This window comes from Gopherus flavomarginatus, chromosome 2, assembly GCF_025201925.1.
Source record: "Gopherus flavomarginatus isolate rGopFla2 chromosome 2, rGopFla2.mat.asm, whole genome shotgun sequence".
In the NCBI taxonomy this organism is placed as follows: Eukaryota; Metazoa; Chordata; order Testudines; family Testudinidae; genus Gopherus; species Gopherus flavomarginatus.
In genome coordinates, this window is record NC_066618.1 from 164407408 (window position 1) to 164422889 (window position 15482).

Here is a 15482-nt window from a genome sequence, read left to right on the forward strand (position 1 = left end):
TGCCTAATACCCCAGACTGCAAGCGTCCCTGACATCTTTTCGAACTAAAACAGGGACGGTTGCAGTTTTTACTTTTAAAACTTTTACTCAGTTTTATCAGAGTATGCCTCGCGGCCCTTACCACCTTCCATGACACTCTGGATGGCTATTCGTTTTGCACGCCCTACCATGAAACGCTTCCTCATGGGCCTGTGGAATCTCTATCCTGAGATTCATTCACTAGTAGCTTCCTGGAGTCTCAACCTAGTTCTCTGTGCTCTTATGAAACCCCTTTTTGAGCCCCTGGCTACCTCATCCCTGCTCCACATGTCCAGGAAAGGGGCTTTCTTGGTTGCCATAACGCCAGCAAGAAGGGTTGGTGAAATAAGCGCCCTGATGTCCTACCCTCCCTACACCATTTTCTCTAAACACAAACTTACCATATAAACTCGCCCCAAATTCCTCCCCAAGGTGGTGTCTACCATCCACCTTAACCAGTCAATACACTTACCTGTATTCCATCCCAGCCCTCACATGACACCACAGGAAGCTGCATCACATACCCTCGACGTCCAATGGGCCCGTGCAGTCTATCTTGACAGAACTAAACCATTTTGTGAATCCCCTAGGCCTTTGTTTCTACTACCAAGAGATCAAAGTATGATGCTATCTCTAAGCAAAGACTCTCCAAACAGATTTCCGCCTGCATCAGATCCTACTGTCAGACCCAGAATATTCAACCACCAGAGGATGTTAGGACTCATTTTACTAGAGCAACGTCAACATCCATTGCCTTCCTCCACAGCGTACCTGTTACAGACATATGCAAGGCGGTCATGTGGACATTTTGACCACACATTTGCCAAACATTATGCTATCACAAGGGATACCGCAGCAGACACTATAGTCGGCCATACAGTACTGTCTAGCTTTGTTCCTCACACAACTCCAAAATCCCACCAACCATAGTGGGTACTGCTTCACATTCACCTACAGTGGAGCTCCCACAGGGACAGCACTCGAAGAAAGTTACTCATCTTGCAGTAACTGACGTTCTTCGAGGTGTGTGTCCCTGTGGGTGCTCCACTCCCTACCCTCCTCCCCTCTCCTTTGGAGTACTAGTATGATTTCTGCGCGGTAAAGAAGGCACTGAGGAGGGTGCGGGACGGATGCACTCAAGAAGATTCCAATGGGACGGGAGATACCAACTGAGTGCATGTGTCCCAACCAGGCACTGCTACCGAAAATCTCTGAACAGCAGCGCTGGGATGCACCGTCAGCTGCAGTGGTGAATCCACAGGGACACGCATCTCGAAGAACTTCAGTTACTGCAAGGTGAGTAATTTTCTCTTCTGTGCTTTTGTGGAACTGAAAATATGAGGATATCGCTGTTGCTATATACTGTGTGTGTGTGTGTGTGTGTGTGTTGGCTCTGATGAGAAATATCACCTTTCTTGTTCATCCCCTGGAACTCTATGAACTCCTGAAACCCTCAGAAGAATCCTCATAATGAATTGTCTCTCTGCTACTGCCTCCTCTTCTTCCCAGTCTCATTTTTTAGAACCAGAGTTAAAACCTCCTGAGTCTTCAAAGGAGACCATCTCCACTCTCACACACAGTGTTTCTTATATTAAGTAAAACAACTGTGGTAGCAGCAGCATGTAACAAATGTCAGATCTCACTAAGTATGTCCCATACATGCCCTCAAGCCTGATGTCAAGCACCTCTGGGTTAAAGGAAGCTCCTGCTGAATATCTCCAATGCCCAGCAGATTATGAATGGTAGACTATAGCAATTAGAGAACAGTTAGCTCTCTTTCTGTTTGTTCTTAATTAGGCAATCCTTTCTCCTGGTCACTGTCTCACTCTTTTGTCACTTCTTTCCGAATTATTTGCATCTTTCTGGTAATGAAAATGAGCCTCCTATAATACTGTAAAAGTTGAAAATGCACCTTTTTGCTCATGCTTCTCCTAGAACTAGTGCAACTTTGAGGAAATATTTGTAAACTTTTTTCTGATGTATTATCAGCACAGATTATTCACTCCCAAAATCACTGGGAATTGTATGCCCAAACAGAACCAGTGCTAGAATTTTCATCTGGGTAAAATGTATGGTCCGAGTTACAACTTGTGTCCGGTACACCTTACTCTTCATTAGCTCACATAATAATATGGAAGATCCCTGTTTGCCTTAAAATAATTTATGCTGTTTGTTCCCACAATAAGATATGTTCTACCAACTCTAAAATACGATGATCAGTGCATTTAATGCCCACTATAATTATTATGGGCTAGGAGATTGAAGAAGGACTAATCCCTGAAGAACTGTCTAAGGACAGACAGCCATAAGTGGGCATAGGTTAGGGAACGGGGAATAACAATATATACATCAGCTAGATTTACCCTAGTTAGCACAGCACCAATGGGCCTTTAAGAGGGACTTAAATGTAGGACCGCAGATGAACTCAGGGTGGTTATACCATGCATAGGGGCTTGTGGAAAGAGTCTGAATAAAACAAACAAGATGCTTGTCTGAATGGTATGAACACCATCATCTGTGATAACTGTAAAGAAAGACAATGCTTTAAAATGGTGGATCGTTTACTTAACCCGTCAATACAAGAAAGACTGGTCAGCTGGCAGGGCATTCTCCATCAGGACCTCAGACCTTGGGATCTCACTTGTCCCCAGAACTGCAGCAGCCAGACTTAGACAGACACCCTGGTGCACAGTGCAAGGCTCACATTTTCTCCCTTCCTCATGAGTGTAGGTGGCTTGTAACTTTGGCAGGGATTCAGTGGGGCAGTCAATCAGTTCTTGTCATACTTATGTTGTCTCTGGGTGTTTAATTTGATTGGACGTCAATTGACTGGCCTGTCAGTGTATTTTCAGTAGATTGTCAAGAGGGCTGGATGGGGATGCACTTTTATTGTAGTTTATAAACAAATCAAATCAGTAAATAAAAACACTGGGAAAGCAAAGGCACAAAAAAAAAAGGTTTTTAAGGCAGATATTACATTGTTGAAAGCCCAAACTTGGTCAGTAATGCTTCTGACTTGTGCATTCTGGCCTACTCAGCTGTTTGGATTTAATTAGCAGTAATATGTTATTGTCAAACTAATTAAAGCTTTGCCTTGATTAAAAATGGAATTGGTTAATTAAAGAGAAAAGGTTTGGCCAACCTTTGCTTTATGCCTGAGTAAGATGTCCTGTATCAGCTAATTTCCTATATCTTTCCTATTCAGGCTTGAAGGTTCGAGAGGTGTTCATCAACGTGACAAGGCAGCAAGTGGAGGATTTTCATGGGCCAGAAGATTACTGGTGTCAGTGTGTTGCGTGGAGCCATTTAGGGACCTCAAAAAGTAGGAAGGCATCAGTCCGCATAGCCTGTAAGTGGAATCAGTGTGTGCTTTTCACGCTTTTGCTGTTATGCTAGGGTTAAAGGTAACCGGGCACTAGGAAAGTATTGTTGTCATTGCTAGCGCTCCCTGTGAAATACTACAGGAGTGTCAGAGAAAACACACCATATTTGTTCTGGTGCTGCCTTGTCGGAGCTCCTTTTTATTTTAATGTTGGTTGATGATTTTCTTTGAAGTGTACTCAGCAAGTCTGTTTCTTTTAGAGATTCTGCTTGGATTGCATGCATACAGGTGTCATAACAATGCAATGCAAAAGAAATATTAATGTAAATTGAAAATCTACTGGAATATGCCCTATTGCTCTGTGCTGATGACAAGGGTCTAAAGACATCTGCAGAAGCATTTAACAATGTATATCTGCTACATTTTACAGAAAAAATATGCAAGAATACATTAGAGGCTTTTGTGTTCTGCTATTCTAAATCTGCTTTTGAATATTGAAACACATCATTGATTGTGTGGGCTGATATGGGGGAAGCAGGATGAGAACAGGAAAATGGGGTGTGTTTTTTTTTTTAATTATACAGTCACCAGAAAACAAATGAGGAGAAAGATCTACAAAGAAAAAGGATAAAAACATCCCTATTAGAACTGAGACTAGGGTACAGCCTGCCAGACATTTCAGAGTCCCTGGAAAGAAGAGATTATTCCTTGTGGGAACAAACATATCATTTACAATAAAAAAAAAATAAGAAGAGCCCTTGTTTTTAAGACATTAAAAGAGCTATTGAAGAAAAGGTCAGGTAAGTCTAACGAAGAGGTTATTCATTTCACTTGTGAACTGGGCTAATATCCTACTGCCTGGTACTTTTATAGAGACTGTCTTTCTTCATGTGGCAACGAGAAGTTGTTCCTTATTTAGCTGTTTTCACATTTTGACATTGGCTTGGAAAACCAGGAGCTGTTACTCCTAAGGTCATGCCATCTACTGCACTTAAAAAATATAGTGACAAGCGCAACATATGCTTCCCAAAGTGGGAGACATTGTGAAGAGGATCAAAACTTCTTGTATTATAATATAGCCAACAGTAATCTACTTCAGCAGCTATACTGTAAATTAGTGCCGGGGTTGTGAATCTGGCTAACTTGCCAAGGCTAACTGAATTCTGTATTCTAGATGTGTATAACATATTAGCTCTGGTCAAAAATTTTTGCTGTGCTTGTCAAAATTTTAAATACAGTAGAACCTCAGAGTTACGAATACCAGAGTTATGAACTGACCAGTCAACCACACACCTGATTTGGAACTGGAAGTACACAATTAGGCAGCAGCAGCAGCAGACCAACAAAAAAAAAAGGCAAATACAGGACTATTGTACAGCTAAAAAATAAATGGAAAGTTTAACAAAATTTTTTTGACAAGATAAGGAAACAGTTTCTGTGCTTGTTTCATTTAAATTATGATGGTTAAAAGCAGCATTTTTCTTCCACATAGTAAAGTTTCAAAGCTGTATTAAGGCAGTGTTGAGTTGTAAACTTTTGAAAGACCAACCATAATGAGGTGTTCACAACTCTGAGGTTCTGCTGTACCTCCAGTATTTTTCATGAAAAACTTCAACTGTTTTCTGTCCTGCAGTATTAGCTTGTTTATTTTATGCTCTGCTGTTTAAACTAATTCCAAAACATGCCATATATGTGAGTTTCTTACCCAAAGGTGGGTTTGAAAGGCACTCCAATGTGCAGAGAAGCAAAGTAAAGAATGAATTTAGAGTATATTTATTTTTAGGGTATGCTGGTGATGTTGCATTGAAGGTTAAATTCATTCCAGATTCATTCCTAGTATTACTCCACTAAAGTCAGTGTAGTTATAATGTAGTTATAGTAGTCACCACTGAAAAATCACTATTTTCCAAGTTAGCGCGCACACTGCCATTATTTCTTGTAACAAGTATAACGAAAGGCTGTGGTTTTGTGGATACAGCTCATCTGGTCTGACAAATGTTAATTTCCTTTAATGGCAGCCACTGTACCGTAGATTAGAGATGAATTTGTCCTAACCACCGAAACAGTATAGAAGAAACATAGCTACCAGGCAGGTTTCATAATGCCAGTATTTGTAAAATACTGGGGAGAAGGGGCAGAAGTTTTCCTCAGGCTGAGGAGCTATTTCTGTCTCAGTCCATCTCTGCTCCTCATATCAGAATTGCTACACTGCAGTGTTATCACTCACAATCAACAGATCATTATCTTGATGCAGAAGAAACTAGGAAACACAATAAACAGCATTATGGTGAGGAGTAACATTAAAATCCAATGGCAGTAGACAGTACCCGAATACGAATGTTTATAATACAGACTGTGATATGACTGGAGGTACTCAAAGCTTCATCAAGTTTTCACTTTACAATTACATTTGGTGCATTTTTCTCATGAAGGGGTCTGAGCTGTGTGTTTGCAGCATTGCAGTTAGTTGAGGGTTCAGGAATATACTTCCTCTGACTCTCTTGTGGTCTCAGTTTATCTTTTATTTTTAAATCACTAATTCTGGTTATTAGGCAAATACCCTACATTGTTAATTAATAAGTAAATAAAACAGTCTGTAAAAGAAGGAAACAGCTCTGATTTGCACTTATTATGTTAGGATTCTTGTAGGGGACTGGGAGTGAGAACTGCTGGATTCTGTTTCCAGCTCAGTCTTTGACTCACTAGGTGACTTCAGACAAACTAGTTCTCCTTTCCATGCTTTCAGCTTACCCATCTGTAAAATGGGTACAATATTACTCTGATCCAAGGACCATAAATGCTCCGCAGAATTAAGCAAGCATCATAAACTCAGATGACTATGAACACATTGAAATGTTGCCTTAACTGTGTATTTCCTTTTTGGCCCAGATGAAGATTGTTTTGGAGTTTGCTTCTACAATTATGCTTCATTGGCAGGACCAATTTAAATAAAACAGTTGGGCAAACTAATAGGACAGCATATTAACCCCCTGATTTTTATAAGTGACTGAATTTTCATTGGCTGATTTAGTTTGAATGTGTAAATTCAATTTTTATTTCACTGCATTAACTGTCATAACATTGAATGAGCTGATAATTCCCCCGTATTGCTGAGCTGCAAAAGACTATTATTCTGAATTGAATTTTTATTGACTTTTCTCTGTGCTATTTGTTTTTTTCTCCCCCTAATGTGTCAGAGTGAAAAGAGAACAAGGAATGAACTGAAGCAAGTGGATTGGTTTAGCTGTCTGGTTTTTTATATACATCGTGCCAATCACAGTGTAATCTGATCATCTGCATAATACATACCTACCTCTCATATGTAATTTCAGATATTTTACAAATTTGGCAAGCCTTATGGACCATGTTCTTCCCCATCTCTGTGTCCTGTAACATACTGACCGCAGTAGAGCTGTGCATCTGAGAATGGTATTGCTTCATTCACCATTCCCTTTGATGCCTTTTCTTGCACTATGTTTTTGTGGGGGATGGGATGGAGAGCACAAAAACTCATCCAGAAATTAGAGCATTAAAGATGGTGGGACCTTGAGCATAGTTCAGACAAGCAAAATGAATAATCTCTGAATAGGATTCTGTAATATCCCCCCATGTGTTTTCAGGAGCTCACTTTATCATGGACCTGTGTCAGACTGTCTCTGATGAACAACCCAGTTGCTTAATTTGGAGCATGGATTTTTTGACTCAGGGAATATCCCCTAGGGGACCACAGATGAGAACGTGCAGATCTAATTTGTGATAGTGCAGAGAGCACTAGTATTTCATTTCAGACCTGTATCACAGTACTTGTTACACCAGTTCAGGTGGCCTTCTTTCACTCAGAACCTGTGATTCTGAATCGTAATTTTAAAGCAATATTACAATTTATAGTTTTCTGAAATAGCAGGTAGCTATTTTTATAGAGCAATTTGGAAGACAGAGAAATAAAAAGCCCTTGTGGACACAATTGTATTCTAAGTATTAATGAATAACTCTCTAAATAGTTAACCAATATTTATTTACAGTGCCCTGTGTGGGAGGAAAAACATTAAAAGGGAATCATAAATGTGATATTTGCATCTTTTTTCCAGTGAGTGGCTGACTTGCTAAAAATAAATCTTAATGTATTTATAAAATGTATAAAAGTGTAACTGATTCAGGGCCTCTGCTGCTTAAGGGAGACGTATTTCATGAAGTTGTAAGCACTAGAGAAAATTAAATCAATAAATCCAAATTGTGGAATTTGAGCAATCTGTTTAAAGAGAACGACTTTGTCTAACAGAAACATCCTGACTTGGAGTACATGCTGTAAATAACCTTCCTTCTGGTTAGTCTCTTACGTGCTTGCATGGCTGCAAGGAATGTGTTGTCTATTAGTGGGCAAATCCAGACTCTGGCACAGGGATCCCCATGGCATAAGGGATTCTTTCCCAAGGCTGAACATCAGTGGTGGAACTGCTTGGGGAGGCTGCTCCAGCCTCATCGAGTATCCTCTGCAGTGCTAGCATGGGAGAGAGGGGGAAGAAGGACTAGAGGATTTGTGTAATAGGAGATTTACCTGTCACCTGGAAATCTCCTTGGAGAAGAGGTGGAAAGCTTTCCCAAGCGTGTGGAGAAATGATGGAGGCAACTCTACTCTAAGAGGGTAGCCTGTAGCCCTACTATGCACCTTGAGTGGAGAATTTTTTCCAACAGTGAATGCGCTAGCCACATCTGCCTTTCCTCCAGCCAAACTAAAGCATGACCATTGGAGGTGTCCCCACATATATCGACTCTGTGCCAGTGGTGTGCACCTCTTCATGCGTCCCACCTGCAGACCTTCCATTTACATGGTGGAGCTTTGCAGTTCCTCTTTGCATTTGTGGAAGTAAGATCAGTATTTGCCTTTGTGGAATTATATCCCAATATCAAGGAGGACCAAAGGAGTAGTGAATAAAATAGTTATTAAAACACACATACGGGGATATAAAAATGGAGTGCAGAGATTTAAGTAATCAAAATATGGTGTAAGTGGGACTTAAGTGAATCTTAGACCTTATGCTGGCCTCACTGTACAGGGTGAATTTAATCCATTATGACTTTGGTAGAATCCTTCTGGGCAAGCCTCAAGCTGCTTTTCTTTCCTTGTCATTCATATTTGGTTGGTTGTTGGAGGAAGCTGTGTGGGTGTTTTTGTTCATTTGGTACTGGATGGGTTACTTGTGTACCTTCTTTCCTACCCACCCTCCTCCATTCTTTTCCTGGTGGGTCCCAATGCTTGAGCATAGCTATAGCCAGATCTAAAAATCCACAATGGCTTAAAATGGTATTTAAAAACCTGCCAGTCCCCACAGAGTACCATTATTCTTCCGTCAGCCTTTTATTAACACTGTTTAAAGTTCTAACCCACTAAGTTGTTGACCAGACAGTATGTAATGGTGTCTATCTTGGAAGATATGGGCATGTTGTCTAGTGCTGGGGGAAACTGTATAACTTGCTGCAGTGTCTGCACAGATTTCAAATTGCTAGTTGCGGTATTGTGCCTCCTTTTTTAATTGTGTATTGCCAAGTGTCCAAAGAACCTTTGGACACAATGTTTTATAAGTAAACTTTTTTTGCATTAGAAAATCCAGTCACACATGGGGATAGTTAATGATAGAAATTTTAATGAATCATATTGCCGCAATATACAGATCATAGACTCATAGACTTTAAGGTCAAAAGGGACCATTATGATCATCTAGTCTGACCTCCTGCACAATGCAGGCCACAGAATCTCACCCATCCACTCCTGTAACCAGTAACTCGGACATAGATTAGGGGCTGAAGTCCTCAAATTGTGGTTTGAAGACCTCAAGCTTCAGAGAATCCTCCAGCAAGTGACCCGTGCCCCATGCTGCAGAGGAAGGCGAAAAACCTCCAGGGCCTCTGCCAATCTTCCCTGGAGGAAAATTCCTTCCCAACCCCAAATATGGCGATCAGTTAAACCCTGAGCATGTGGGCAAGACTCACCAGCCAGCACCCAGGAAAGAATTCTCTGTAGTAACTCAGATCACACCCCATCTAACATCCCATCACAGACCACTAGGCATACTTACCTGCTGATAATCAAAGATCAATTGCCAAATTAATTACCAAAATTAGGCTATCCCATCATACCATCCCCTCCATAAACTTATCAAGCTTAGTCTTAAAGCCAGATATGTCTTTTGCCCCCACTACTCCCTTGGAAGGCTGTTCCAGAACTTCATTCCTCTAATGGTTAGAAACCTTTTGTCTAATTTCAAGTCTCAACTTCCTAGTGTCCAGTTTATATCCATTTGTTCTTGTGTCCACATTGGTACTAAGCTTAAATAATTCCTCTCCCTCCCTAATATTTATCCCTCTGATATATTTATAAAGAGCAAGCATATCCCCTCTCAGCCTTCTTTTGGTTAGGCTAAACAAGCCAAGATCAGCTTCATTTGTTTTATTTTAAAATAATATCCTTTGACTTATCAGTATTCACTGGAAAAAACTGTTTTTAAAGTCGTGTTTAAGTGTCACTACATAGCATTCCTGGAGATTATTCTTCACCTTTGAAAGCCAGAATGGTTTAGGGGGGATGCATGCAAGGTGAGAGGGAGGAAGTTCTGGGTTCTAATCCTGATTCACTTGTGTGGCCTTGGACAAGTCACTACTTTCGGTCTCTGTTTTCCTATGTGTAAAATGGGGATAAAAATATTTATACACCCACCTTCCAAAGAGGAATATTAGTCAATGTTTGTCAAGTGCTTTGAACATACATAGTGGTAGAAAATTACTAATCCTTATTGTTAGTATATACAAAATAAACTGCATGATGAATTTTTTTTGGAAAACCTCACATCCCAGCAGTTGAGCTTGGAACTAGTTCAAATAAACTGCATTGGTGATGTAACAACTGCATTCACCTCTTTTCAGATTTACGGAAAAACTTTGAACAAGACCCACAAGGAAAGGAGGTTCCTATTGAAGGGATGATTGTTCTGCACTGTCGGCCACCAGAGGGAGTACCTGCAGCTGAGGTGAGAGAGGAGGCACTGGTTTTGACATCACTGTTATTAGCTAGTCTCTTTTGGACTGGATATATTTGAAGGGGAAGTGGGGAAGTATCAACTAAAGCCTTCCAGGTGTTTGTAAAAATCCAGTGCCATTACAATATTCTACTCTAGGGCCTCTTGACTTGTTGTTGTTAAAGCCAGTTTCAATTCAACTTTTTATTGTCAATGAAATTGTGCCTAAGGAGTAGAGTAACGGGGAGGTGAAGGCACAGATATCAGTAGAACTGGCCTTTTCACCTGTGAAAGCTTGAGGATGACTGGTTTTAAAGACTAAATATGTGAGACTGCACGACAGCAAGGCACAAATCTGCTCTTACCTGTCAAATGCAGAGAAATAGATGGTAGCCTTTGCTTTGAAATGGTGAAAGGTGAGTGTAAAGAACGGATGGAATAATAATGACGATACTTTGCACTTCTAGCATCTTCTGTGTTCAAAGCACGATGCAAACACTGACATGGCTGGACACTCCACTATGTCCAGTAGTGCAGCAGGGTAAAACGGTCTGTTTTGTACTTCTGATCGTTTTACATATTTTACCCATTCTGAAGGGTTTTGTTTTGAAAGCCTTTGTCTTGATGTTATTTCATGATTCCATCTTCAGAATGAAGTGGCAGGTGATTTTTGAGGCTACTAAGTTGTTGGTTGGTTTTTTTTGTCCCCTCCACCCCCCAGTGTAATTGCTTTTCAAAAACAAGTGCTTATTTGAACATTTCTCTTCCCTCCCCATCTCTTAACCACCCACCTCCAAAATAGCACTTTGGAGTAGCACACACAGTTTGGGGTAAAATAGGTAGCACCCCACATGCATAACTCCCCTTCTCTTAATCCCAATCTGTTTTATTTTAAAATATGCAATGGGCCAAATTCATTTCTGATATAGGCGGAAAAAGTGACTCTAACAAGATGCACGTGGAATAACACTGTTCAATCTCACTGCTTTTATGCTGCTCCTCTTGCATGTGTGCATCGTCCATTAGGGCTAAGCACTTGTCTTCATATCTGTCTTCAAAATGCCGGGGACGCAGTAGATGCTTTATCTGTAAATTCGGGTTTAGCTCCATTGAGGTTACTGGACTCAAACTAATGATGATTTTGGCCCTGTTGATGTTACTCTCTCTGCTTCCTGGTTCAGAGGAGGGCTTGTCTAATAGCCCATGTAAAGCAGTGGGCTAACTAAATGATGCCTAGTGAAATGCTTGGCATCGCTATTTGGAGGGCTCTTGTATTATAGATGAAACTACCTCCCTTTCTGAATAGCAGGGGTGGACAGCAGTCCCACAATACAGTGTATGGTACGTCAATAAACATAGCTATGTAACTCCTCTGGGAGTTACAGTACTAGCTAGAAGAACAGGAGTACTTGTGGCACCTTAGAGACTAACAAATTTATTTGAGCATAAGCTTTCATGGGCTACAGCCCACTTCATCAAATCTGATGCATCCGATGAAGTGGGCTGTAGCCCATGAAAATTTATGCTCAAATAAATTTGTTAGTTTCTAAAGTGCCACAATACTCCTGTTCTTTTTACAGATACAGGCTAACACGGCTGCTACTCTGAAACATGTCATAGTACTAGCTAGCTAGCTAATCCACCTCTAGGCTCGGAGCTAAGAGTCTGGGCCTGCCCATGCTGTACTATGCTGTATTTACTCTCCAAAATGCCAGAGCTGCATCTGTGATGCTGATATTTAGCATCCTTTGATAAACAGAGAAACTAGTATCAACTAGAAGTCATTTGTCTCTCAAATCACTATGGTATCTACTAATTGGAGGGACAAAAGAAGCAGGAGAAATAAATTGCAAAAAAGAAAACAGTCTGAGTTAGATGGAAAACATGCTGCGCAGATGCCATTAAAAACCCAGGAAGAGTTAAGAAATGAGGCAAATTGGGATACACATTAAAAGATCCTGCAGGCTAGTATAGAAATAAGGGTAGGGAGGAGGTGTATCTATGCATCTAGCACTCATTTCTCTATCAAGAGAATTTCTGCTACTACATCCACCTCAATGGTATCTAATTTCACCCACTGCTCAGTTTACTATATCACATTCTTGAAAGGCTTGTTTTTTTTGCCATTAATTCTCCAAATACATAGGCTCCAGGGTGAGCAGACAGTTTATAAGTGATAAATTAAACAAATTTCAGGCATTTTCTTTGGAAACAAAAGAGACAGATTTTAACACACCAGGTAAATAAACGCTATCCAACCTAGCTAGTATGTGTGCTGAACTGAACAATTATATAAATTTGGGTGTTTCCCGTTGCAGATAGCTAAACAATCAAAGACCATTTTCACTGTTGGAGTTCAGTAATTTGAAAGAAAGAGGATAAGAAATTATGGTGATTCAGAGCCAACATGTTTTGAATTTTATTGAGGATTTGAGAATTATCAGCAATTTTCCATTTGAAAATAGATATCAAACCTTGAAAAATATGATAATGGTCAGTAATTGGTGATTCATTTTTAAGCAATTGCTGCCTTTTAAAACAAACTGGGCCAAAGATGCCCCTGATGTAATCCCAATGGATTTTCCCACTTTGGTGTCATTATTGTTAAAGCATTAAAGATTAGATACAATAGCATGTTCTTTTCTGACTGTTCAACTACATAGCAACACTTCTGTTACCAATATTGAATTCCCCCCCTAAATAAAATGGTCACTCAGAATAGTAAATTTCTATAGTAGCACTTAAAGGCTTGGATTAGCATATTTAAAAAAAATCCTTGCCTTTTGAGGATGTACATAATATGAGGCTTAGAGTGGGACAAGCCTTTAGATGCTGGGAGATTGAAGTTATTGCCCCTCCCAGCAGTGTAGAATGGAGAGAAGAGAGTATATCTGCTTTGGGGCCTTCTGAGAATGCTGGAGGGAATCTTAGCAGAAGGTTTAATAGTGTCATTCAATTTGTCCAGGTCATTTATTTGTATATTAGAATTTAATGCTGCTGGTCTTTATCAGTGTTGTAAGTTTATTATTTATTATTATGCCACTCAGAGTTTTTGGTATAGGCATTTCCCTTCCCTCTCCAGCCTTAAATAGAAATTGACAAGTTGAATCCTTAAATCGTAGAAATATAGGCCTGAAAGGGACTTCAAGATGGTTAGCCCATCCCGCTGTGCTGAGACAGTACTAAGTATACCTAGACCATCCCTGACTGGTGTTTGTCCAACCTAGCCTTAAAAACCTTCAATGACTGCAGTTTCAAAACTGCCTTAGGTAACTTGTTCCACTGCTTAGCTATCCCAGTACTAAATCAAAATCTTAAAATGTAAAGTCAGGGCAAGTTATTGGGGAAGTTCAGGGTGGAGGCAGGACTAACTGAATGACTTAGGTGTTCAGATGACCCCAGATGTTCAAAACTCACAAATTAGGCTCCAAAAATCATGAGATTGACTTAAAGATCATGAGATTTAAAAGTAAATAAATAAATAGAATTTGAGTTCTTTTTATTTGCCTTCCTCTTTTTGAGGCTTCATGGTTATGGAGAAAAACTTTAAAATGTGAACCATAAAGAGTTAAGAATTTAATTTTTTTTCCTAATGCAAGCTAATATTCTCAAGTTATCTCATGATTTTGGATGCTGAGGCTATAAGAAAACTCTAAATATTGTGAAACTCTCAATAAAATTGCAAGAGTTGGCAATATCAGTATAGGTTCAGAGCCAGTGCATGCAGAATATTGACTATTACATGACTAATTTGCCTGGGTTTATCATTTTTATTTACCTTAAGCTTATGGGAATGGTACTAACTAAAGATAACCATTTCACCATTTGATACTCATCATTATTTAGACAAAACCTATGTATTGTTTTCAGAACAATTCATTATTCCAAACTGTGCTGCTTTGTACTCCCCAATTAAATGGAAAATCTCTCTTTCATAAAAAGTTAGGAATTATGTCAGATGAAAAGCTGACAGTTTAATGATTTTCCACACATTAAAACTGTAGAGCTCTCAATAAACCCTGATTTACTGATGTTGGTTGTAAAATGGTTATTGCTGTTAATAAAGCCTGTAAATCTTAACAGGTCATATTTGCTTTGGACCATAAAACTTCACATAAAGGCTCATTGTATAAGGCTAATTCTATTCACATGAAGGTAAACGGCTTACGTAAAATAATTCAGTCCCTTTGGAAACCGGGTACCAAATTCAAACCAGAACAGAGCATAGTCTGTGGCAATAGCTCTTGTGGCTGTAAGCTCATTAGTTCTTTGGGGCAGAGACTGTCTTTTTTTGTGGTCATGGTCCACGACTGGGGCTCCTTGGTACTGCAGAAATACAAATGATTAATAATAATAAATTAATAAATAGTAATTTATTAAATTATTATTTATTAATTCTCATGCACTAAGAAGGGTTGGAGCTTTTAAGAAGCAGCCAAAGCTTCCTGAATGGTGTCGGAGATTCAGTACATTTATATGGTTTGCACCATGTTTTGATGACAGTTTCCTGTTTAAGCACTGAGAATTGGATTCAGAGAGGGGAAAATGCCTATCGGATCCAATTTCAATAGCACCTATTCAGTCAACTCTGACTCCAATTCCTGTGATTTTTATCTCCCTGCCAATGCAGGACTGTTCCCTGAAATATGGTTTCTTAAGTTTGACTGAACAGTTTCCAAGGTCCAGCACATCCACTGCTTCCCTTGGGAGGCTATTATTTATTTATATTGCAGGGATGCTGAGGGTCCCCGGCTGTAGACCAGGACCTCACAGTTTTAAATGCTGTAAAGACACCCAGCAAAGAGATGGTCCCTTCCCCCAAAGAGCTTACATTTGAAGTATTAACAGGAGACAATAGGTGGATAGAACAGGAAGAGGGAACACAAAGATGATTAGGTAGCTAGTGTGCTGTGCCTGCTGCTTTACATGCCATCCAGTTTTGCATATTTTGTAGGTAACATAGAGGAAGAGTTTTCAGAAGGGATTTGAAGGAGAATGATGGGTTTGTGATTATTTCCTGATCAAATGCATTCTCCCTGTCAGGAAGTCCTCTCCACATCCCTCTTCAAGGTTCATTCAAATATTCCCCTTTAATTTTATCCTCTTACTGCCAGTTTGAATCCCCTTTTGCC

At 39.8% G+C, this 15482-nt stretch overlaps 1 protein-coding gene across 6 annotated transcripts in view; it reads left to right on the forward strand.

Annotated features, from left to right (window-relative positions):
• The window catches only part of UNC5D (unc-5 netrin receptor D), a 313599-nt gene that overhangs the window by 166393 nt on the left and 131724 nt on the right, over window positions 1-15482 (forward strand). For 5 of the 6 annotated variants that reach the window (XM_050939898.1, XM_050939899.1, XM_050939903.1 and 2 more), the window contains exons 3-4: window positions 3224-3367; window positions 10259-10362. In XM_050939898.1, coding sequence (XP_050795855.1) covers window positions 3224-3367; window positions 10259-10362 — 248 coding nt within the window. The remainder of the gene's footprint in view (window positions 1-3223; window positions 3368-10258; window positions 10363-15482) is intronic. The other variant, XM_050939900.1, reaches the window with a different exon arrangement.